This window comes from Trachypithecus francoisi, unplaced genomic scaffold (assembly GCF_009764315.1).
Source record: "Trachypithecus francoisi isolate TF-2019V2 unplaced genomic scaffold, Tfra_2.0 Lachesis_group4, whole genome shotgun sequence".
In the NCBI taxonomy this organism is placed as follows: domain Eukaryota; kingdom Metazoa; phylum Chordata; class Mammalia; order Primates; family Cercopithecidae; genus Trachypithecus; species Trachypithecus francoisi.
This window is the reverse complement of record NW_022681469.1, coordinates 95,339,514-95,365,282: the sequence shown is the minus strand read 5'-3', so window position 1 is coordinate 95,365,282 and position 25,769 is coordinate 95,339,514. Positions and strand designations below refer to the sequence as shown.

Genomic DNA, 25,769 nt, shown 5'->3' with positions numbered 1-25,769 from the left:
ATTGTAAGGTATTTGGATAATTTAGGTACATTTCCCTTTGTTTTGAGTACTTGTGATTTTCCTGGATGCACTAGTGTGTATCTCTGGAAATAGAGCTCCAATGTCATAAAGCAGCAGGAAAACACGTTTTGAGTAAGTTTGTTTTACAAGCTTATTAAACTCATAGACTTGGACTTGAGTAAATTTGGCACTATTAAATGGCATAGAATTTGCCCGGCCTTAATGTTAGAGTAAGTTACAGTATAGCATTTAATAGTTTCTTTATTTTAATGGATAGCACATATATATATTGTATTGGAATTTCTTTTTATAGTATGACACAGGCTATATTAAAAGACTGCAATTATTGTTTGCTGTAGGAATTGTTCATGTTCCTCAACAGTATGTACATGTATATAATAACCCTTTTCCTGGTTAAAGAATAGTACGTGGTTATTGTGGTTATTCAGTGTGTAAAATACAACTCTGTTTTAACACAGACAATTCTTGATCAGTTTGTATTGGATACACTATAATACTTTCTTAGTGTTAGTTCCCTCCTTTTAATTTTTGGCCATTTCCTTCAACCAACAGCAGGGGCATCTTGATAATAAAGAATAGTTTAATCAAGCAGGCCAGGTGCGGTGACTCATGCCTGTAATCCCGGCACTTTGTGAGGCTGAGGCAGGTAGATCACTTGAGATGAGGAGTTCGAGGCCAGCCTGGCCAATGTGGTGAAACCCCGTCTCTACTAAAATAAAATACAAAAGTTAGTCGGGTGCGGTGTCGGGTGCCTGTACTCCCAGCTACCCGGGAGGCTGAGGCAGAATTGCTTCAACTCAGGAGATGGAGGTTGCAATGAGAAGATTGTGCCATTGCACTCCAGCCTGGGTGACACAGAAAAACCAAACAAGCAAATAAACATCAAAACAAAAACCTGTTTAAGCAGGTTGTGCTGTTAGAAGAACTTTTCTGCCTGGCTTCTGCTTTATAGCGTGTAAGATAGACTGGAGGCCTATTTAAGATTTCTGTTAAAATTCATGATACAAGTTGAGTTATTAATCTGCCCATTTCAACTGGGCAGTGTATTTTTAATGGCTATTGGATGCAGGAGCCAGATTACTGAGGAAATGTAGGATTCCTTGACTGGACAGCTTTAAGAACAAGTAGTCTAGTGAAATAGGGCAGATACCACCCATTCCTAGCAATTTTTTTTTTTTGTTTCCAATTTCAATTCATTTTCCAAATTATGGATAGTTTTATGAATTTCTTTGAGAAAAAAGTTGAAATTGTTTCATAATGAAGACAAGTCAGGGAGAAAAGGATTAGCCTAGCATTTATCCTCTTTATATAAAGGACTTCTTATAGCCTGATTCCTAATGTAGAGTTCCATGAAAGTGGCATTTATTTGGTAACAGCTTTTGAGAAATGTTACTTTATTTCTAAATAATTATATACTTGGCAGTTTATTCTTCCAGTTAAGTTTACTAACAGTGTTACTGACTGATTTGTTAATATAAGTGTGTAAGTTGTTTTTGAAAGTTAAAATGAAGCTGGATGTGGTGGCTCACGCCTGTAATCCCAGCACTTTGGGAGGCCAAGGCAGGCAGATCAAGGGGTCAGGAGATCGAGACCAGCCTGGCCAACATAGTGAAACCCTGTCTCTATTAAAAACACAAAAATTAGCTGGGTGTGGTGGTGCGCACCTGTAATCCGAGCTACCCAGGAGGCTAAGGCAGGAGAATCGCTTGAACCTGGGAGGCGGAGGTTGCAGTGAGCTGAGATCATGTGCCACTGCACTCCAGCCTGGGCTACAGAGCGAGACTCCATCTCAAAAAAAAAAAAAAAAAGTTAAAATCATGGTGACAACTTTGTAGCTAGGAAGAAGAGGACTGTTTTAAACTTAGATGTTTCCATGAAGAAATTTATGCAGACTTGAGATTTCCTCTGAGATAGAGAAGGGCAGACAACAAAGGAGGTTAGGTATTTGTGACACCTTTGATAATAAAAAGCAAAGCTTCTTTTAAAATAAATCTAATGTTGACTGGGCATGGTGACTCACACCTGTAATCCCAGCACTTTGGGAGGCCGAGGTGGGGCGATCACCAGAGGTCAGGAGTTTGAGACCAGCCTGGCCAACATGGGAAAACCCCCCCCTCCTAAAAATACAAAAATTAACCGGGCAAGGTGGTGCATGCCTGTAATTCCAGCTACTCAGGAGGCTGAGGCAGGAGAATCACTTGAACCCAGGAGGTGGAAGTTGCAGTGAGCTTAGATGGCACCACTACACTCCAGCCTGGGTGACAGAATGAGACTCCTCCATCTCAAAAGAAATAAGCTAACGTCTCTTAAAAAGACATTCTGTCATACCACAATGCTTTGTTGCTACTCCAAAACGGATTTAAAATTTGAATATTAAGATGTTACTGAATTATCTTGTTTACTTTAATAAAAGGTTTTTATTTCCATCCTAGTAAAATTAAAGGGTTGTAGTGTTTTACAGAGGAAAGCCTCCTTTGTATATATAAGAAGGACAGTAACAGCTTTCGTAGATGGTTATCCAGCTATTGCTATTCAACAGTAGCATAAATGAATGTTATATCATAAGGTCTGTTTTGTAGAAAGGAAAACCAAAAGAGAAGAGGGGAATATGAGATACTGTTATCTGTTTGGTTAATGAACCAGTCTGTGAAACTTAAATTACAAGCAAATTAGCCATGCCTTTTTTTTTTTATAAGATACTGAATATGCTGTTTTCATAGTTTCAGTGACTGAAAAAGCCCAGATTGCTGTGCCTGCTGCAAACATCTGTTCAGTAGTTTAGAGTATCTGAGATGCAGTGAAAGACTTGTAGGTAGCTAAATGGGAAAGGTTGGTATTGAGCGGAAAGGTAGCTGTGTATTTCAGTTTTGATAAATAAGTCTTGACATTAAACTTGAAGCAAAGGAAACATTTTCAGAAAGCTGTTTGAGTTGTGTGATAGTCTTTTTTTTTTTTTTTTTTTTTTTTTTTTTTTTGAGGCGGAGTCTCGCTCTGTTGCCCGGACTGGAGTGCAGTGGCCGGATCTCAGCTCACTGCAAGCTCCGCCTCCCGGGTTTACGCCATTCTCCTGCCTCAGCCTCCCGAGTAGCTGGGACTACAGGCGCCTGCCATCTCGCCCGGCTAGTTTTTGTATTTTTTTTTAGTAGAGACGGGGTTTCACCGTGTTAGCCAGGATGGTCTCGATCTCCTGACCTCGTGATCCGCCCGTCTCGGCCTCCCAAAGTGCTGGGATTACAGGCTTGAGCCACCGCGCCCGGCGATAGTCTTAAGGCATAAATAAATTGGTGTGAAATTACTTCTCTGAAATTGAGATAATTATTTACACTGATAATCAAGGCTTAACTGGACAGAAACCAAGCTGTCTATCCTGTTTTGATCATGAGTGCCTCGTATCTGTTATAAAAAAAAAAAAAAGCTTATGATCAGTAAGTTATTTTATTTGGAATGCTTTGATTTACATCCAATTTTTTCAGAAACTCATCAGTTTTTGGATATAGGATATAGTCACTGAAGGGAGTGCCAGTATACATAAATGCATAAATTATGTCAAAACTGAACAAAACAGGTGGAATCAAAGATAAAGACCATGATATACATTTTGTACCTTCTTGTACATTATGGTATTTCATGGATGATAGAGCATTTTAAAGTGATATGGTTGCAAAAATGTATATATCAGGAATTAATAAGCTAATGGGGAAATTTTAAGACTTTGATGCCTATTAATTTTTTCAGTATGCTTGTTTGTCTTCAGAACATATTTTAAGTCAGAATGAACAAAGATAGTGGTCGAAGTTGAAAGAAGTTGTAATTTTACTGATTTTTTTCTTTTGGACTTATTTGAACTTTGACATGTGCTATGGGTGAGTTTAGATAGGTGTGTACAAATATTTGAGCCTGGGATGCTTACTCTAACTATATCTTGATTTCTTAGCATAACTTAGTGAAAGCTTGTTTTAAGAATCTTCAGATTATAAAATAGTGAAAATTTAACAGGTGGGCGGAAATTATAGTTGTTAGATTTATGTTTGAATTATTTATATTAAAAATTGCTCACATTTTAGGAACTAGAATGAAACATGGGAGGAGGGTGAAGAGTACGGTTAAAAAAACATTTAGAGAAATTTAGTAACTTCTCTGTTAGAAACTAGAGTTTTGAACAATTTTAAAGACTATAAAATTGTTTTTTGTTTTTTTTTTTAAATTAGTTACTTGCACTTTACCTGCTGGCTTTTCCATTTGGTAGATAACATTCTGAACTCCAGCAGAGTTTTATAATCCCCACGTGCTTAAATATACTAAATGTTCTTTTTCCATTAAGGTTAATGTTCGTGAAGAAATTGAAGAGTTTTTTCCAAGAATGTGGAAGATAAATCAAGATAAAAGAAGGCTAATGAAAAGTATTAAAGATCAGAAAATTAAAATTGAATGGGGGAAAAAATTGAACAGAAGATTGGTCAGATAGAAGCACTTGAATTTTTTTTAAGGCTATTTTGAATTGTTTGAATTGGGGAAGAATACGCGAAGTATGAAAAATGAAAAACTCAATGAAGAATGAAGAGAAGTAGAAAGCAAGAGTGAAGTAGAATTAAAAGAATCTGGAAGAATGAATGGGTCCTAGGTTAAGTAAATGTATGGTTTATGTTCCAGTGTCTGTATGATCAAGTTGTAGATGAATTTGCATGATTACTTAGTTAATAGAGAATTGGTGATCTGGTTCAAGTAGGGAATTATTGAGGACAGTTAGCAGTATTAACAATGGGTTATTATTGAGCTGAAATTTTTTCTGGAGGGTGTTGCCTAACCATTTGTTTTTCAGGAGCAATCAATATAAATAATTACGGTACTTTAAATGTTAGGTGTTAGGCATCTACATGACCAGTGCCATTTGTAATACTGTCTTCTTTGTTAGGAGTCTCGCTCTCAGTCAAAATCTCCAGCGGGAACTCCTGCTCGTGTAAAATCGGAGAGCAGGTCAGGATCTCGTAGTCCATCAAGGGTTTCCAAACACTCTGAATCCCATTCTCGATCAAGATCAAAATCCAGGTAAGTGTGTTTAAGATAATACTTAAAATATTCTTCTGGGGTTTTTGAGGACAAAGCGGTTGTTGGCTGCATTTTGTGTGGAAATTTCACAAAAGACTCAATGACGAAGTAGTTTTTCTAAGACTGCTCTTTGTAAATGAATACCATATCCCAGACAAAGAGTTGGAAGTACGGTTTGAGCCCAGGAGTTCCAGGCTGCATTGACTGCACCACTGTACCACAGCCTGGGTGCCAGGGAGACCCTGTCTCTGAAAAATAAGAAATTAATAATAAAATCATCTCCTAGCCCAGTTAATATATTGGATAGTTGCAGCCAATACAAATTATATGTATATAGCCATTGATTTAAGTGTGTTTGGTATTTGATAATTAGTGTTTGGTTTCTATGCCAACAATATTTGCACAACAAAAAGGTGGTTTTCTACATTGGAGTCTCACATGTAATTTAGTGCAGAGAAAGTTGATGTGTGTATGTTATACTGGTTGGTCAGAACGATTGAGAAGCATTTTTAGGATTTACATTCCAGCTACATTTTTATCTGAAGATTCTGACTCTATGTCCACAGTAGAGCTCTGGTCAGATGTAATTGGGCAGAAAAGTCCTCAGCTGATTCGGGGTCCCACCACCATGGACAACAGAAACGCCATAGTGAACAGATGCAGAACCAATGCAAAGTTCACTGTCAAATGCCCCAGGTGTACTGAGGTGGGATAAAAAGTTTTAAGACAGGCTGGGCGCAGTGGTGCACGTCTGTAATACCAGCACTTTGGGAGGCCGAGGTGAGTGGATCACTTGAGATCAGGAGTTTGAGACCAGCCTGGGCAACATGGTGAAACCCCGCCTCTACTGAAAAAACAAAAATTAGTTGGGCGTAGTGGCGAGCTACCTGGGAGGCTTAGGCAGGAGAATCGCTTGAACCCGGGATGTGGAGGTTGCAGTGAACCGAGAGATGGCGCCACTGCGCTCCACCCTGGGTGACTTTTTTTTTTTTTGAGATGGAATTTTGCTCTTGTTTCCCAGGCTGGAGTGCAATGGCGCGATCTCAGCTCACTGCAACCTCCGCCTCCCAGGTTCAAGCAATTCTCCTGCTTCAGCCTCCCTAGTAGCTGGGATTACAGGCACGTGCCACTACACCCGGCTAATTTTGTATTTTTAGTAGAGATGGTGGGGGGGGTCTCGAACTCCTGACCTCAGGTGATCCGCCTGCTTCGGCCTCCCAAAGTGCTGGGATTATAGGCTTGAGCCACTGCACCCGGCCGAGACTCTTTCTTCAAAAGAAAAAAAAAAAGGTTTTAAAACAGCCTGACCAGTTAGCTTACTTCATTGTCATTTCTTGGGTGGAGGGATAGATTTTACGTCTTTGAACAGTCTACTTGCAAAGGGGCATGAGACAGAAAAATCAGTTAAAAGGCTGTACTTTTCTTGGGGTTATCAGCCATGCTGTTTTCTGTTACAACAAGGGTCTAGCCCAGTGCTCGATTACTTACTACTCAGTTATTAAATTTATTATGTGCAGAATAGCACGGGCTAGAATTTGAGCATAGAAGTAGCAAGAAGCATGTTTTTGCCTTAGGGCCTTTGCATTTGTCACCTTCAACCTAGAACATTTTTCTCCTCTCTTATTTCATTTGATTGTCACCTGAGAACATTGAGTTGCTCACATATCCATTATTCCCTTACTCTTAATTTTTTAATGTTATTTGTCACTGTCTAATTAAAAAAAAAGAGACTCTTGAAGGGTTTTGTTTGTTTGTTTTTTGAGATGGAGTCCCGCTGTGTTGCCCAGCCTGCAGTACAGTGGCACGATCTCGGCTCACTGCAGCCTCCACCTCCCGGGTTCAAGTAGTTCTCCTGCCTCAGCCTCCCGAGTAGCTGGGATCACAGGTGCCTGGCTGATTTTTTGTATTTTTAGTAGAGACGGGGTTTCACCATGTTGGCCAGGCGGGTCTCACACTCTTGACCTCAGGTGATCCGCCCACCTTGGCCTCCCAAAGTGTTGGGATTACAGGCGTGAGCCACTGCGCCTGGCTGGAAGAGTTTTATTGTCTCACTTTCATTCCTGTTTAAAAGTAATAATTGATGTTTTAAATTAAGGGTTTTCTTATTTTTTTTTCTTTATTTTAAGATTTGGAACTGTAAATTGGTACTAGCTAAAATAGGAAATATCAACTCTCCTAGCGTTATTATTCACCTATTGTGTTTCATAAGGTCTTCCCTCTAGTTTTATTCCTGTATTCCATATCCTCACTTTGTAAAATCATGCAAAAAGTTTTTGCTTGATTACTTAACCGAAAATTGGTGATCTGGTTCAAGTAGGGAATTACTGAGGATAGTTAGCCATATTAACAATAGGTTATTATTGAGCTGAAAAAAAGTGGAGACTCTTGAAGAGTTTTGTTTTGTTTTGTTTTGTTTGAGATGGGGTCTTGCTCTGTTGCCCAGGCTGGAGTGCAATGGTGTGATCTCGGCTCACTGCAGCCTCCACCTCCTGGGTTCATTTTATATGACTGTCATCGCTGCTGGTCTGTGTCAGTTAAGGGTGGGTCGTATGAATAGTAGGTAAGAATTTGTTGAATTAGTTTTTTTTTTAACACGGAGTCTCACTCTGTTGCCAGGCTGGAGTACAGTGGCCTGATCTCAGCTCACTGCAACATCTGCCTCCCGGGTTCAAGTGATTCTCTTGCCTCAGCCTCCTGAGTAGCTGGGATTACAGGCATGCCCAGCTAATTTTTTGTATTTTTAATAGAGACAGGGTTTCATCATATTGGCCAGGATGGTCTCGATCTCCTGACCTTGTGATCTGCCTGCCTTGGCCTCCCAAAGTGCTGGGATTATAGGCATGAGCCACTGTGCCCGGCCTGTTGGATTAGTCTTACAGGCAAAGAAAGGACTGCAAGCAACTGGGAATTAGAGGAGATGAACTAGAAAAGCAGCAGTAGACAAGTGAGATGTTATAGAAAGTATCAATAAGTAAAGGCTTAGGCTGAGTGTGGTGGCTTATTCCTGTAACCCCAGCACTTTGGGAGCACAAGGAGGGGTGGATCACTTGAGGTCAGGAGTTGGAGAGCAGGCTGGCCAACATGTTGAGACTCTGTCTCTACTAAAAATACAAAATATTTGCCAGGTGTGGTGGCACAGGCCTATAGTTCCTCAGGAGGCTGAGGCAGGAGAACCACTGACGAGATTCTCTCTCAAGGAAAAAAAAAAAAAACATGAAGACTCAGAAATGTTACCAGTTTTGGGCCGGACACGGTGGCTCACACCTGTAGTCCCAGCACTTTGGGAGGCTGAGGTGGGTGGATCACAAGGTCAGGAGTTCGAGACCAACCTGGCCAACATGGTGAAACCCCATCTCTACTAAAAATACAAAAATTAGCCGGGCACGGTGGCAAGTGCCTGTAATCCAGCTACTCAAGAGGCTGAGGCAGGAGAATCACTTGAACCTGGGGGGTGGAGGTTGCAGTGAGCCGAGACGTGCCATTGCAATCCAGCCTGGGTGAAGAAGTGAGACTGTCTCAAAAAAAAAAAAAGAAAAGTTACAGTTTTAATGGGCATTTAGGTGGTTGTTGAATTAGTTAGCAGATGCTAGATTGCAGCAGGCTAAAGAAGGATCGGAAATGGAAATGATACTTAGCAGTGAGGGGAATGTAGAACTTTATGGGCCAGGCACACTGGCTTAACTGGGGAGGCCGAGGCGGGCAAATTGCTTGAACCCAGGACTTCAAGACCAGCCTGGGCAACATGGCAAAACCCGGAAAAATATAAAAATTAACCAGGCATGGTGGTGCAGTTCTCTGGGAAGCTGAGGTGGGAGAATTTCTTGAGCCCGGGAAAGAGACGCTGCAGTGAGCTGAGATCACACCGCTACACTCCAGCCTGGGCGACAAAGAACTGTATGGAGAAAGTAGCACAAAATCAAAAAGGATTTTGTTTGTTTGTTTGTTTGTTTTTTGAGATGGAGTTTCGCTCTTGTTGCCCAGGCTGGAGTGCAGTAGCGCGATCTCGGCTCACTGCAGCCTCCACCTTCCAGGTTGAAGCGATTCTCCAGCCTCAGCCTCCTGAGTAGCTGGGATGACAGGCGCGGGCCACTACACCCAGCTAATTTTTGTGTTTTTAGTAGAGACGGGGTTTCACCATGTTGGCCAGGATGGTCTCGATCTCTTGACTTCATGATCTGCATTCCTCGGCCTCCCAAAGTGGTGGGATTACAGGCGTGAGCGTCTGCGCCCAGCCTGTTTTTTTGTTTGTTTGTTTATTGTTTTTGTTTTTAAATAGAGGTGTGGAGTCTTGATGTGTTGCCTGGGCTAGACTTGTCCTCCTGGGCCCAAGTGATTTTTCTTGCTTCATCTTTCATGTAGCTGGGAACATAAGCATACGCCACTGCACTTAACTAAGAATCGAATGATTTTATTTATTTATTTATTTTGAGACGGAGTCTCGCTCTGTCACCATGCTGGAGTGCGGTGGCATGATCTTGGCTCACTCCAACCTCTGCCTCCTGGGTTCAAGCGATTCTTCTGCCTCAGCCTCCCAAGTAGCTGGAATTACAGGTGCCCACCACCACGCCTGGCTAATTTTTGTATTTTTAGTAGAGACAAGGTTTCAACATGTTGGCCAGGATGGTCTTGATCTCTTGACCTCGTGATCTACCCACCTTGGCCTCCCAGAGTGCTGGGATTACAGGCATGAGCCACTGCACCCGGCCAGGATTTTATTTTACAGCAGTAGTTGGCTTTTTGTTTTTGTTTTTTGTTTGTTTGTTTGTTTGTTTGTTTTTGAGACGGAGTCTCGCTCTGTTCCCCGGGCTGGAGTGCAGTGGCCAGATCTCAGCTCACTGCAAGCTCCACCTCCCAGGTTTATGCCATTCTCCTATCTCAGCCTCCTGAGTAGCTGGGACTACAGGCGCTCACCACCTTGCCCAGCTAGTTTTTTTGTATTTTTTAGTAGAAATGGGGTTTCACCGTGTTAGCCAGGATGGTCTTGATCTCCTGACCTCGTGATCCGCCCATCTCGGCCTCCCAAAGTGCTGGGATTACAGGCTTGAGCCACCGTGCCTGGCCCCTTTTTTTTGTTTTGTTTTTGTTTTTTTTTTTTAAGAAGATGGGGCCTTAACATTTTTGTAAGGTTAGGTGGAAAGGGTGAATGTAGAGGGGCTTGACTGAGAACAGAGTGGAAGATGTAGTGACTTAGGTGAACGGGAGGAAGAATACCCTTTCCTCAGAAACAAGGAGGAAGGACCTCAATAGTTAGGGATACATGTATACTTCCTTGGAAGAGGGAAGGATGTTAGCCATTTTGTTCCAATATTTTTACCTAAATGTATTTCTCTCAAAGGTCGAGGTCAAGGAGGCATTCTCATAGACGTTACACTCGATCCAGATCCCACTCTCACTCTCATAGGAGACGATCTCGAAGTAGATCATACACACCAGAATACCGGCGGCGAAGGAGCCGAAGCCATTCTCCAATGTCTAACCGGAGAAGACATACTGGCAGCAGGGTATGTGGTTTATAAAAGTTAATGACTTATTTTCTCTCTCCTGTGTTTAGTCATGGCATGTCTTGCTTTTAGGAGAGCTTGGCCACTGTTTAGAAGTGATACTCTGGAAACATCCTTAATAAGCTGCTTTAGCTTTCAAAATAAAGGAAATACCATCTTTCATAAGCTTACATGTTTTATGACAAAGAATGCAAAGAGAGGCCGGGCGCAGTGGCTCAAGCCTGTAATCCCAGCACTTTGGGAGGCCGAGATGGGTGGATCACGAGGTCAGGAGATTGAGACCATCCTGGCTAACACCGTGAAACCCCATCTCTACTAAAAAAAAAATACAAAAACTAGCCAGGCGAGGTGGCAGGCGCCTGTAGTCCCAGCTCCTCGGGAGACTGAGGCAGGAGAATGGCGTAAACCCAGGAGGCGGAGCTTGCAGTGAGCTGAGATCCGGCCACTACACTCCAGTCCGGGCGACAGAGCGAGACTCAGCCTCAAAAAAAAAAAAAGAATGCAAAGAGAGTATATTTTCTTTTTTTGAGACAGAGTCTTACTATGTCTCCCAGGCTGGAGTGCAAGGGGGCAATTTCGACTCACTGCAGCCTTAGCCTCCCGAATAGCTGGGATTGCAGGTGTGCGCCGCCACACCCAGCTAATTTTTGTATTTTTAGAGATGGGGTTTCACCATGTTGGCCAGTCTGGGTCTCGAACTCCTGACTTCGGGTGATCCACCTGCCTTGGCCTCCCAAAGTGCTGGGGTTACAGGCGTGAGCTACCGTGCCTGGCTGGGAGTATATTTTTCTTTTTATGACTTTTGAGTAAAAAGGAGATGAAGGCTGGACGCGGCGGCTCACACCTGTAATTCCTGTTGGGAGGTTGAAGCGGGTGACCTCACTCCTGAGGTCAGGAGTTCGAGACCAGCCTGGCCAACATGGTGAAACCATCTCTGCTAAAAATACAAAATTTAGCCAGGCGTGGTGGCTTATGCCTGTAATCCCAACTACTTGAGAGGCTGAGGCTGGAGAATCCCTTGAACCAGAGAAGTGGAGGTTGCAGCAAGCTGAGATTGTGCCACTGCATTCCAGTCTGGCCTAGGCGACAGTGAGACTCTGTCTCAAAATATAAAGGAGATGATACTTGGGAAGAAATGCGTTCCAAGAATTCAAGTGAAAAGCATAAACTGAGTTGGGAATACTGGGATATGTTCAGAGTTTTACGATGGGGTAAGGGAGTCAAAGAAATACTAAAAACTTTTTAGTAATCATAGCTAACACTTTTATTCAGTACACTTCAAGCTCTTAATATTTCTGTGAGGCAAGTTATTGAGTCTTGGATGTATGACATTGAAGGACTTTTGGTTTTGGTTTAGTTTTTGCTAACTGGCAGTCTAGATTTCTTTTTTTTTTTTTTTTTTTTTTTTTTGAGGCGGAGTCTCGCTCTGTCGCCCAGACTGGAGTGCAGTGGCCGGATCTCAGCTCACTGCAAGCTCCGCCTCCCGGGTTTACGCCATTCTCCTGCCTCAGCCTCCGGAGTAGCTGGGACTACAGGCGCCCGCCACCTCGCCCGGCTAGTTTTTGTATTTTTAGTAGAGACGGGGTTTCAGTGTGTTAGCCAGGATGGTCTCGATCTCCTGACCTCGTGATCCGCCCGTCTCGGCCTCCCAAAGTGCTGGGATTACAGGCTTGAGCCACCGCGCCCGGCCGGCAGTCTAGATTTCAACCAGGCAGCCGAACTCTGAAGTTTTTAGAGCATGTTTGCATGCTGTGCTATGCTTCTCCCACAGGATACTAACTGAAATTGTGGTGGAGCATGTCATTATTTAATGTTTTGAAATCTGTAAATTTATTTATAAAATCTGGATTGTGGGAACACTGAAAGAATATCCTTGCTAAAGAATGAAAATGGGCCAGGCATATTGGCTTATGCCTGTAATCCCAACTACTTGGGAGGCTGAGATGGGAGGATTCCCTGAGCCCAAGGAGGCCAAGGCTGCAGTGAGCCATAATCGGGCCACTAAACTCCAGCCTAGGCAACAGAGTGAGACCCTGTCTCAGGGGAAAAAAAAAAGAGAAAATGGAGGAGAGGGAGTCTAAATCAGCAATTACAGATCAAGTCAGATCAAGTACAAATCTGTAAGGGATGTAAAGCATTTGAATAAACCAGAAAGATGGTATTAAACTTTTTTTTGAGATGGAGTTTCGCTCTTGTAAAAAGTAGATTCCTCTTCAAAGAGATTTTCCTCCCCATCTAATTAGAAATAAATAATAACTTCTCTTAGAAGCAAAATTTGTTCAAAGACCTGTGCTAACATTCTTAAATATCTGCTAGGCCGGGTGCGGTGACTCATGCCCATAATCCCAGCACTTTGGGAGGTCAAGTTGGGTGGATCCACCTGAGGTTGGGAGTTCGAGACCAGGCTAAACAGCATGGAGAAACCCCATCTCTACTAAAAAATATAAAATTAGCTGGGGGTGGCAGTGCGTGCCTGTAATGGGTAGTGTATACTGTGAATGGGTGTAGCTGCTTGGGAGACTGAGGTGGAGATTGCAGTGAGCCGAGATCGCACCATTACACTCCAGCCTGGGCAACAAGAGTGAAACTCCGTCTCAAAAAAAAAAAGTACTAGCCGTAATAAAAAAAAAAATCAATGTACTTTATGTTCTTAGCTCCCACAATTTAGCCTAAATATTTTCCCTAACATGCTTGTACAGGTCCAAATAAGCATTAGGTCATAGCCTGTTCCTCCTCTTTATTTAAAGGTGTTTTTACCTTTCTCAACATTCCACAAGTTACTTCCCCCTTCCTTTGTTCTCCTGCCTTTGCCTCAGTTCTAAGTTACTAGCCAATCAACACAAATACAGAATGTGAAGTCACGTTCCAACCAATAAAAAACAGAACAGTAAGGTAGACACATCAGATTATAAATGACCCTGTTTCCTTTGTTCAGTGTACTCTTGTGACAAAACTGCTGACAAGTGTACCCTTTCTCCAGAAAATAAAAATGGCCTTACTAAAAAAAATGTATGTTCAAGTGCTGCTACTTTACGACACCAAGAAACAAACATTTCTAACACTTTTGTCGCCTAGGCTAGAGTACGATGGCGTGATCTTGGCTCACTGCAACCTCCACCTCCAGGATTCAAGCAATTCTCCTGCCTCAGCCTCTGGAGTAGCTGGGATTACAGGCACCGCCAACATGCCCAGCTAATTTTTGTATTTTTAGTAGAGATGGGGTTTCACCATGTTGGCCAGGCTGGTGTCAAACTCCTTACCTCAGGTGACCCACCCACCTCAGCCTCCCAAAGTGCTGGGATTACAAGATTTTTAGGATACATTATGAACGTTGCTGGGCTGGAGAGTAAGAACATTTTAATTCAGGCAATAGACAGAAAGCATATCCCAAAGAAGACCTTGGGTGTACTGTGAATTGTAAAATATGGCTCATCTGCTCTAGTTCTCTTAAAATCTTACCTCCAAATTACTAGAAACAATATATTTTTTGTGTATTAGATGAAGTGTTCTAAACAAAGTATTTCTGTTTCTTTAATTTTGATTTTAATTTGGAGTTTTAAATAATATTTTTATTCAATAGGCAAATCCAGATCCCAACACTTGCCTTGGAGTGTTTGGCCTCAGTTTGTACACAACAGAGAGAGATCTTCGTGAAGTATTTTCTCGATATGGACCATTGAGTGGTGTCAATGTGGTTTATGATCAGCGAACTGGACGATCTCGAGGATTTGCATTTGTGTATTTTGAGAGAATAGATGACTCAAAGGAGGTAAATTTGTCTTTTATATGCCCAATTATAGTACTGAATTAGTGTGAAAAGTTGATTAACAGACTTTTGTTTCTGTAAACATTGCATCCTTTTTTCTTTCTTACTTATTTATTTTTTAAGATAGGATCTTGCGGCTGAGTGTGGTGACTCAGGCCTGTAATCCCACCATTTTGGGAGGCCGAGGCGGGTGGATCACGAGGTCAGGAGATCGAGACCATCCTGGCCAACACGGTGAAACTCGACTCTCCTAAAAATACAAAAAATTAGCCAGGCGTGGTGGCGGGCCCCTGTAGTCCCAGCTACTCGGGAGGCTGAGGCAGGAGAATGGCGTGAACCCAGGAGGCGGAGCTTGCAGTGAGCCGAGATTGCGCCACTGCAGTCCAGCCTGGACAACAGTGAGACTCTCTCAAAAAAAAAGAGAGAAAGAGAGCCTGATTATTAATAGAACTTCTAGATATATACAAATACATATTTTATTTAATTTAGAAGACAGAAGGTCTAATAAAACTAAAAGTATTAAGCTTCAAATTCCTTAAAATGCAATTTTATAAATCAATTACTATCAACTTTTAGTAAAGAGTAAACGAGCCTAGGCCAGGTATGGCAGCTCACATCAGTAATCCTAGCACCTTGGGAGGCCACAGCAGCAGGAACAGCAGGCAGTTGAGGCCAGAAGGAGTTCCGAGACCAGCCTGAGCAACACAGCAAGACTCCCAGCGAAAACTTAAAGCACCTGCGAAAACTTAAAGCAAGCCTACCACTTTCTTTATAACACCTAATATGTTAGAATAGCACTATTTCAAATCATTGACATTGATTAGCGACAGAGCGAGACTCCGTCTCAAAAAAATAAAAGATAGGATCTTGCTGATTTTGCTTTCTTGTCCAGGCTGGAGTGCAGCCTTGACCTCCTGAGCTCAAACAGTCCTCCCACCTCAGCCCTCCTGAGTAGCAGGGACTACAAGCGTGGGCCACCATGCCCAGATAATTTCTTGTTGTAGAGATGAGGTCTCACTATGTTGCCCAGGCTGATCTCGAACTCCTGGCTGATCTCGAACTCCTGGCCTCAAGTGATCCTCCCAAAATGCTGGTTTTACAGGCATGAGCCATCATATGTGGCCTGTTGTGTCCTTTCTAATTTTGACCTGATTCAAACTCTGCCTCTCAGTGTTAACAATTGGAGTGACCAGTTTCACTTTTTTCAGTTATGCTCTCTGGTATAGGCATATCCTAATTGAAATCTGGCTGTGTAAAGTTAATGGAAAAAGTTAAAAGTTAATGGAAAAAGTATATATGTGTAAGTGTTCTCTTTTGAATAAGCCATAATGATGCTCCAAATAGGTGATTATGTTAACTTTAAAAATAATTCTGTGATGTTTAGGTTTGATATGTTTAATTTTGTGTCTATAATGAGGAAGGAACTTTGTTTTTCTGTTCTCTAAATGTTCATGTATCAGTCTGTTCAATAATTGAAAAATACTACATGGAAAGAATTGATAATTTTTTAATGCTATTCTTGTCTAACACAATGAACTAATCAATGTCAATGATTTGAAATAGTGCTATTCTAACATATTAGGTATTATAAAGGAAGTGTTAGGCTTGCTTTAAGTTTTTGCAGGGAATCTTGCTGTGTCACTTAGGCTGCTCTTGGAACTCCTCCTGGCCTCAACTGTTCCTCCTGCCTTGGCCTCCCAAGGTGCTAGTATTACTGATGGGAGCTGCTATACCTGGCCTAGGCTCGCTTACTCTTTAATAAAAGTTGATAGTAATTGACTTATAAAATTGCATTTTAAGGAATTTGAAGCTTAATACTTTTAGTTTTATTAGACTTTCTGTCTTCTAAATTAAAAAATACATGTATTTGTGTATATCTAGAAGTTCTATTAATAATCAGGCTTTTTTTTTTTTTCTTTTTTTTGAGACAGAGTCTCGCTCTGTCTCCCAGGCTGGAGTGCAGTGGCGCAATCTCGGCTAGTACTTCAGTTTTTAGTCATTTATGTCACAGGCAGTTTAATGCCTTAATTTGTCAGTATTACGACTTTTTTTTTTTTTTACTGTTACATATTTGATTTATATATTCCTTTTCTCAAGAGATAAAGGTATCAATTTGGAAATACTAGGATATCTGAGCTGAAGTAAAAGTCGCAAAGTGCAAGCCAGAACACAGTTTAATTTTTTCTTCTTACTATTTTTTAATATGAAACATGTTTATCTCTTGATTCCACCTCTCCCCCTTCCACTTCTGGATAAAGCTATTGGGGCGTAGTGGCTCGCACCTTGTAATCCCAGCGTTTGGGGAGGCTGAGGTGGGTGGATCACCTGAGGTCAGGAGTTCAAGACCAGCCTGGCCAACACGGTGAAACCCCATCTCTACTAAAGTACAAAAATTAGCCGGGCATGGTGGCACGTGTCTGTAATCCCAGCTACTCGGGAGGCTGAGGCAGGAGAATTGTTTGAACCTGGGAGGCAGAGGTTGCAGTGAGACAAATTCGTGCCACTTCACTCCAGCCTGGGCAACAGAGCAAGACTCCACTCCATCTCAAAAATAAAAAAAAATTAAAAAAATAAAGCTTACATGGCAACTTTAAAGACAGGAGCAGTTACTTAGTGGCAGGTTTAGAAGTTCCTTTTAGTTCACTAGGTGACAGTGTGTTACTTAAGGATTGGGTTGACTAGGCTTGACAGCTAAATCGCAGTTTCTCTTTTCAGTTGCCTAGGCTGAATCCTCAGCTAACACAGGCATGTTGTATGGTTTCTTCTCTATGGCTGAGACTGCCTCCAGTCTTTAGGGACAGGCAATCTGAAGTGATTTGATTTTCTTCTTGTTTCTGGTTTTTTTTTTTTTTTGGAGGTGAGGTCTTGCTGTTTGCCCTGTCGCCTAGGCTGGAGTGTGATGGCACGATCTCAGCTCACTGCAACTTTCACCTCCCAGGCTCAAGTGATCCTCCCACCTCAGCCTCCAGAGTAGCTGGGACAACCCCGGTGCATACCACCATACCTGGCTAATTTTTGTATTTTTTGGTAGAGACAGGGTTTTGCCCCATTGCCCAGGCTAGCCTCAAACTCTGGACCTCAAGTGATCTGCCCTCCTTGACCTCCCCAAAGTGCCAGGATTACAGGCATGAGCCACTTCACTTGGCTAAAGTGATTTTTTATTTTTATTTTTTTTTTGAGACAATCTCTTGCTGTGTTGCCAGGCTGGAGGGCAGTGGCACAGTCTCGGCTCACTGCAACCTCCGCCTCCCGGGTTCAAGCAATTCTCCTGCCTCAGCCTCCTGAGTAGCTGGGACTACAGGCGCACGCCACCACACCCAGCTAATTTTTGTACTTTTAATAGAGATGGGGTTTCACCATGTTGGCCAGGATGGTCCCGATCCTGACACCTCATGATCCGTCTATCTTGGCCTCCCAAAGTGTTGGGATTACAGGTGTGAGCTATTGTGCCCAGCCTAAAGTGATTTTTAAAATCTTTTTAAAATTTGTATCCCTTATTGACTAACTTCTCCCTGATTCTGAAAATTTCACTGAAGTGTCAAAGTTGTTAGAGTGCATGTGGTGAAGATAATAATATAAGCTCCTCACCCTGTTTTAGTAAGAAGTACTTAGAGATTTTGTGTGTGTTTTTGGAGGCGGTGCTTAGGATGGAATGGGGGGAGATCAACTTTGATTTTTGGAACTTCAAATGGAAAATGTGTTAAATTTTTGCAGCTTTGCTTTTGCAGACATTTATGTGATATAAGGTTCTTTTTGAAAATTGAACCGGGTGTGGTGGCTCATGCTTCTAATCCCAGCACTTTGGCAGGAGGATTACTTGAGCCCGGGAGTTTGAGACCAGCCTGGGGAAACATAGGGAGACTTGGTCTCTACAAATATATATGTGTGTGTGAGAGAATAGGAAAAAAATTGTACCAGAAACAAATAATACTCTAAAGAGTTCTTTTCAAAGAGACATCTCTTGATCTTCAAGAATTAGGCTGTGCAAGGTGGCTCATGCAATTTGGGAGGCTGAGGTGGGAAGGCCACTTGAGGCCATGAGTTAAGAGACCAGCCTGGGCCGGGCGCGGTGGCTCAAGCCTGTAATCCCAGCACTTGGGGAGGCCGAGACGGGCGGATCACGAGGTCAGGAGATCGAGACCATCCTGGCTAACACAGTGAAACACCGTCTCTACTAAAAATACAAAAAACTAGCCGGGCGAGGTGGCAGGCGCCTGTAGTCCCAGCTACTCGGGAGGCTGAGGCAGGAGAATGGCGTAAACCCGGGAGGCGGAGCTTGCAGTGAGCTGAGATCCGGCCACTGCACTCCAGCCTGGGCGACAGAGCCAGACTCTGTCTCAAAAAAAATAAAAAAATAAAAAAATAAAAAAAAAGAGACCAGCCTGGACAACATATCCAGATCTTGTCTCTACAAAAATAAATGCTTGCAGGCCGGGTGTGGTGGCTTATGCCTGCAATCCCAGCACTTTGGAAGGCTGAGGCGGGCAGATCATGAGGTCAAGAGATCGAGACCATCCTGGCCAACATGGTGAAACCCTGTCTCTACTAAAAATACAAAAAATTAGCTGGGCATGGTGGCGCATGCCTGTAATCCCAGCTACTTGGGAGACTGAGGCAGGAGAATTGCTTCAACCCAGGAGGCAGAGGCTGCAGTGAGCCGAGGTCACGCCATTGCACTCCAGCCTGTGCAACAAGAGCGAAACTTGTTCTCATAAGTAAATAATAAAATGCAGTCCATTGAATGGAATACTGTTTAGACCCCTTCTCTACCAAAAATTTTTGTTTTAATTAGCCAAGCATGGTGGCACAAACCTTGTGGTTCTAGCTACTTAGGAGACTAAGGCTGGAGGATTGCATAAGCCGAGAAGTTTGAGGCCACAGTGAACTATGATCTTGTCACTGCCAGCCGGGGCAACGGAGTGAGACCTTGTCTTTTGTTTTGTTTTGTTTTTTAATGACTTTTAGTTTATAGGGCATCTTACAGAGAAATATTTGTGGATACATAAAAATTGTGTAGCTTTTATTAGTTTATTATACTTTTATTAGTTCAGTCTCAGTAAAAGGCTGAAAGGCATTACCATAAATTTATTCTTGTCTATTTATATCATCATTTCTTGACTGCTCACTGAGTCTTGTCAGTATACTAGACTGCAAACTAAAGAATAAGATTGGGGGCAGGTTATAAAAAGAACCTGTATAAAGCTTAGCAAACCCTTTTTAAATGTTCTGAAGTCAGTCTTTGTAAGTGAAATCGCTGGAGACTAGAAAGTATGAAATGGCAGTCTACCTGGGCAACCTACAAAATTAGCTTGAAAAGACTTCAGTCTCCGCTCCCCTGTTGATCTCATGGAGTGGGGAATGGGAATTGAACCAGAACTGGAAAATTATTTGGGAAAGTTTATTAACTACTGTTTGTTGATCTCATGGAGTGGGGAATGGGAATTGAACCAGAACTGGAAAATTATTTGGGAAAGTTTATTAACTACTCTTTCTGCTGAGTAAATTAAAATGTGTTCTAGACATTGTTGAGGTCTAGAATTGTCTATACAGTGCCCTGTACAAGCTACATTGCTGTCATTTTCAAAATCAGGAGTTTATTTGGATTACAAATACTTTGTGCTTAATTTTAAGTAATGATTACTTCAAGACTGGTGAATTATACGTGACTTTCTGTGCCTGTTCTTTCTAGGCTATGGAAAGGGCAAATGGAATGGAGCTGGATGGTAGAAGAATTCGGGTGGATTATTCTATCACCAAGAGAGCACACACACCAACACCAGGCATCTACATGGGCAGACCAACTCAGTAAGAGTTCAAGTTTCCTAAGCTAAACTATGAAATCCACCAGAAATATGTGCAAAATTTTGATTACTCAAAAAAACTTTTTTCCTATAATTAGAATTGATTTTGGCAAGGGTGTGGGTTTGAGACATGGTCTCACTCTGTGACCCAGGCTGGGCTGCTGTGGCGCCATCTCAGCTCACTGCAACCTCTGCTTCCTGGGTCAAGCAGTCCTCCCACCTCAGCCTCCCAAGTAGCTGGGACTACAGGCACGTGCCACCACGCCCAGCTAATTTTTGTATTTTTTGTAGAGATGGGGTTTTGCCGTGTGGGATTTTGCCTTGTTGCCCAGGCTGGTCTTGAAATCCTGGGCTGAAGGATCCTGCCCGCCTTGGCCTCCCAAAGGGTAGGATTGCAGGTATGAGCCACCATGCCAGGATAGAGTTGAAAGTTAAATACATCGTTTTTTGTGTGTTTCAGAGGTAAGATTTCACTATGTTGTACAGGCTGGTCTTGAACTCCTGGGCTCAAGCAGTCCACCTGCCTCAGCCAGTCTTTTTATTTTTACATACATATGTTTGAGCAACAGGATAAATTAAAACTATCAAAAGTGCATCCGGGCTTTTTTCCCCCCTAGCCTGGCTCAGCTCTTTGTACTGTACAAGCAGAAAAATTACTGAATACTAGAAAAATATCATAGGCTGTTTAAATATTGATTCTCTTTTTGTTCTTATGTCATTTGGGGAGGTCTCTGTGTATAAGACAGATTTTATTGATTTTAGCATTTGTTAAAAATATTAAAAGATGCCACAGTAGGCCAGGCACAGTGGCTCAACACCTATAATCCCAGCACTGGGAGGCCAAGGTGGGCGGATGACTTGAGTCCAGGAGTTTATGACCAGCCTATACAACATGGTGAAATCCCATCTCTTCTTAAAACATACAAAAATTAGCTGGGCATCGTGGCATGCACCTGTCGTCCTAGCTACTCAGGAGGCTGAGGTAGGAAGATTGCTTCAACCTGGGAAGCAGAGTTTGCAGTGAGCTGAGGTTGCGCCTCATAAGCTAAAGAATAAAATTGGAGGTAGGTTATAAAAAGAACCTGTAGCACCTTGTGAGCAACCTTGGCTCACTGCAACTTCTTCCTGGGCCAGAGCAATCCTCCCACAGCCTCTGAAGTAGCTGGGACTACATGTGCATGCCACCATGCTAATTTTTTTGTTTTAAAGAGAGAAGGACTCTCTTAGAGCGAGAGGTCTCATTACATTGCCTGGGTGGTTCTTGAACACCTGGGCTCAAGGGATTCACCTACCTTGACTTCCCAGAGTGCTGAGATTATAAGCATGAGCCACTGTACCCCATTCTGATGTGTAGTGGCTCACACCTGTAATCCCAGCACTTTGGGAGGCCAAGGCAGGCAGATCACTTGAGGCCGGGAGTTCAAATCCATCTTGGGCAACATGGCAAAACTCTGCTTCTACTAAAAGAAAAATAGAAAAATTAGCCGGGTGTGGTGGCACACACCTGTAATCCCAGCAACTTGGGAGCTGAGGCACAAGAATCACTTGAACCTGGGAGGCGGAGGTTGCAGTGAGTCTGGGCGACAGAGTGAGACTCTTTCTAAAATCAAAAACAAAAAACATAAGTAGGGGTTTTGATAATGTTTTTAAATATACAACCCTCCTGGCTGGCTTGTGATGTTCATTGGCCAGGCGCAGTGGCTCACACCTGTAATCCCAACATTTTGGGAGGCCAAGGCGGGTGGATCATGAGGTCAGGAGGTTGGGACCACGGTGGAACCCCGTCTCTACTAAAAATACAAAAATTAGCCGGGCGTGGTGGCGGGTGCCTGTAGTCCCAGCTACTTGGGAGGCTGAGGCAGGAGAATGGTGTGAACCCGGGAGGCGGAGCTTGCAGTGAGCTGCGATCGCACCAATACACTCCAGCCTAGGTGACAGAGGAAGACTCCGTCTCAAAAAGTAAAAATAAAATATACAACCAAAGGCAGTATTCACAGAGGTATTTCTTGGGAATAAAAGAAGGAATATAGTCATTCCTTGGTATTCTCTTTGGTGTCCAGAGTTAGTTACTTTAAAATTCTTGGTGTTTATTTCCTTTTAGTCAGGGATACAGCTTTTATTCAATTTATTTTACCAGTCTTATTTAGCAGTAGGGATGCATCTTAGCATTTTTATACTGCTGCTCAACACAGTGTTTCATCGTTTCAATTTGTTGAAAAGGTTTTGATGATTTGGGCAGTGCATTAATAGAAGAGCAGTTAATAGTTTTGAGAGTTTCGTGAAGTCTTTCTTGGTTATGTGTGTAGTGAATAAGGCAAAGCAGAATACCATGGGAGTCAGTAAAATGAGATACGAAGGCAATTTCTGATGAAAGGGATGTTCTTTCTCACTTTTCTCTTTTTTAAGGCATTCAATTTCTATTAAAGTGTCCTGGAAAATAGTCATTCACACTAATGCAGAATTTTTACATTTTTCTGCAGTAGTGGTGGTGGTGGTGGAGGAGGAGGCGGTGGTGGAGGTGGAGGTGGTGGCAGACGTCGAGATTCTTACTATGATAGAGGATATGATCGTGGGTATGACAGATATGAAGACTATGATTACCGGTACAGGTAATGTTTTAACTTGAGCTTTCTGTTCTAAATTAGATGATAGTGTTTGGCACTTTTATGTTTGATACATATGAATAAAAACTTGATTTTTAAAATAGATCATATATGATGCTTTGGGAACAGAAGTTAGCAATCTGTATATGCCAGTGTTTTGTTGTGCTGTATACTTTTCTGGTCTCATTGGCACAAAGAGAACTTAATATTAAGTAGTTATCACCTTAGGTACATTATTATTTTGAATGATGAGGAATTTTTATTTTCATCTGCCTCAGTAGAGTGATTATATAATATGCTAAGTAATCTTTCATTTCTTACAGAAGACGATCACCTTCTCCTTATTATAGTCGATACAGATCACGATCAAGATCTCGTTCCTACAGCCCAAGTATGTGAACTTTGCTTTTGTAGCATTAAAAACCTCATTTCTAATTAATGGCTTACTTTAGAATATTAGAATATAAGGTGGAAGGTGGCAGTGAATAGTTGGAAAAATATTAGGCAAATTAAACTATAATTGTTAACCTTTTTTTTTTGCTTTTTCTCTTCTAGGACGCTATTGATAACGGAATGGTTGCAATTAAGGACATTGTTTTCCTCTTTGTTTTCTTTTTTTTTTTTTTTTTTCCTGAGACTTCCCCAAGCTTTGGATTCTTCCTACTCCTTAAGAAAAAAATCTTTGGTTTATTTAGCATCTACACTTTGTCAATTGTGTTGCTGTTTTCCACCCCTTTTAATTATACTCTTAAAGATGTAATTGTTGTCATTTTGAGCAGTTAAACATCTTGAGTATAAAAAGAACCCCAATGTTACGCTTTGTAAATTTTTTTTTTTTTTTTTGCTTTTACCTAAACTTCTAACTAATCAAATAAGGAAAGAAACTGTCTTTTTAAAGCTTATTTTGTGTTAGATACTGTATTAGAGATCTGCATTTATCATGAACTCCTTTTTTTAACTTTATTTTCAGGAAAGTAACACATGAAGTAGTTCAGTTATGTCAGGATTGTCTGGGGTGGAATGGAACAGTCAGGTAGTTGAAAGTTTTTTTTTTAGAGATGGAAAGTTTGTGGACTCCTGTAAAACATGCTGTATTTGAAATACATCTGTTAAAACTTAAAAACTAAAGTGTGTTTTTTTGTTGTTGTTGTTAAATTTATTGAAGTTTATTCCCTTAATCAGTGAAGAACAACCCTTATTTATTACCTACAGCAGTTGTATAATTTGCTGTTAGAAATTCTGGTATTGGAACAGTGGATAAGCAGGTTATCATATAGCATAGAATTCTTGAAAGATACATGTGGGGAAAAGTAGTCTCAAATAAAAGCTAATTTCTTTGAAAATGGGATTGTCTCTTTATTGTGGCACAGTGGAGAAATATGATTGAGGAACTGGTCCTTTTCCCTCACATCCCCCCAGTGCATATTTATATGAAAGTTTACCCATCCTGAGTTTTAATTTCCCAATGTTTCTCATTTTTAAAAATATTTTTTTCTTACACCAGAATGTTAGTTCTTGTCTTGTGTTTGGTTCTTTTAAAACCCTTGTTTTGCTTCTCTTTTGGAGGAGACCAAGTTGTAAATATTGAGAATATTCAGTACTAGCACCATGCTGAAGGAAAGATAGGTAGCTAATACTTCTCTTTTTTTTTTTTTTTTTTTGAGACAAGAGTCTCGCTCTGTTGCCCAGGCTGGAGTGCAGTGGCATGATCTTGACTCACTGCAACCTCCGCTTTCCAGGTTCACACCATTCTCCTGCCCCAGCCTCCCAAGTAGCTGGGGCTACAGGCGCCCGCCACCAAGCCTGGCTAATTTTTTCTGTTTTTAGTAGAGATGAGGTTTCACTGTGTTAGCCAGGATGGTCTCGATCTCCTGACCTCGTGATCTGCCTGCTTCAGCCTCCCAAAGTACTGGGATTGCAGGTGTGAGCCACCGCACCTGGCCGGTAGGTAGCTAATATCCTAAAAAGTCTGAATATATTCCAGTAGGAAACACACATTTTTAAATGACCATAAAGTAAAAGAAGAGGGTGTTTCAAGTGACCTTTATAAAAAAGATGTTAGGCCGGGCGCGGTGTGGCTCAAGCCTGTAATCCCAGCACTTTGGGAGGCCGAGGCGGGTGGATCACGAGGTCAGGAAATCGAGACCATCCTGGCTAACACGGTGAAACCCCGTCTCTACTAAAAATACAAGCTAGCCGGCCGAGGTGGCGGGCGCCCGTAGTCCCAGCTACTCGGGAGGCTGAGGCAGGAGAATGGCGTAAACTCGGGAGGCGGAGCTTGCAGTGAGCTGAGATCCGGCCACCGCACTCCAGCCTGGGCGACAGAGCGAAACTCCGTCTCAAAAAAAAATAAAAAAGATGTTAGAGGACCGGGTGCGGTGTTAACACCTGTAATCCCAGCACTTGGGAGGCTGAGGCGGGCAGATCACGAAGTCAGGAGATTGAGACCATCCTGGCTAACACGGTGAAACCCCGTCTCTACTAAAAATACAAAAAAATTAGCCGGGCGTGGTGGCGGGCGCCTGTAATCCCAGCTACTCAGGAGGCTGAAGCAGGAGGATCACTTGAACCCAGGAGGTGGGGTTGCAGTGAGCCAAGATCATGCCACTGCACTCCAACCTTAGAGACAGAGTGAGACTCCCGTCTCATAAAAAAAGGCCGGAAGCACTGGCTCATGCCTGTAATCCCAGCACTTTGGGAGGCCGAGGCGGGCGGATCACCTGAGCTCAGGAGTTCAAGACCAGACTGGCCAACGTGGTGAAACCCCGTCTCTACTAAAGATACAAAAATTAGCCGGGTATGTTGGCACTCACCTATAATCACAACTACTCAGGAGGCAGAGGCAGGAGAATCGTGTGAACCTGGGAGGTGGAGGTAGCAGTGAGCGAAGACTGCACCAATGCACTCTAGCCTGGGCAACAGAGTAAGACTCCATCTCTAAAAGAAAAAAAGATTAGGGCCAGGCGTGGTGGCTCATGCCTGTAATTCCAGCAGTTTGGGAGGTTGAGCAGGTGGATCACTTGAGGTCCAG

At 42.4% G+C, this 25,769-nt stretch overlaps 1 protein-coding gene across 5 annotated transcripts in view; it reads left to right on the top strand.

Annotated features, from left to right (window-relative positions):
- The window catches only part of TRA2A (transformer 2 alpha homolog), a 29,602-nt gene extending 5,521 nt beyond the window's left edge, over positions 1–24,081 (top strand). For 2 of the 5 annotated variants that reach the window (XM_033193496.1, XM_033193500.1), the window contains 7 exons: positions 4,934–5,067; positions 10,403–10,568; positions 14,149–14,337; positions 20,024–20,139; positions 22,616–22,744; positions 23,062–23,129; positions 23,294–24,081. In XM_033193496.1, coding sequence (XP_033049387.1) covers positions 4,934–5,067; positions 10,403–10,568; positions 14,149–14,337; positions 20,024–20,139; positions 22,616–22,744; positions 23,062–23,129; positions 23,294–23,304 — 813 coding nt within the window. In that variant the 3' untranslated portion in view covers positions 23,305–24,081. Of the gene's footprint in view, positions 1–4,342; positions 5,068–10,402; positions 10,569–14,148; positions 14,338–20,023; positions 20,140–22,615; positions 22,745–23,061; positions 23,130–23,293 lie in introns of all 5 variants that reach the window. The other 3 variants (XM_033193497.1, XM_033193498.1, XM_033193499.1) reach the window with 2 other exon arrangements.
- Positions 24,082–25,769: the final 1,688 nt, after the last annotated feature.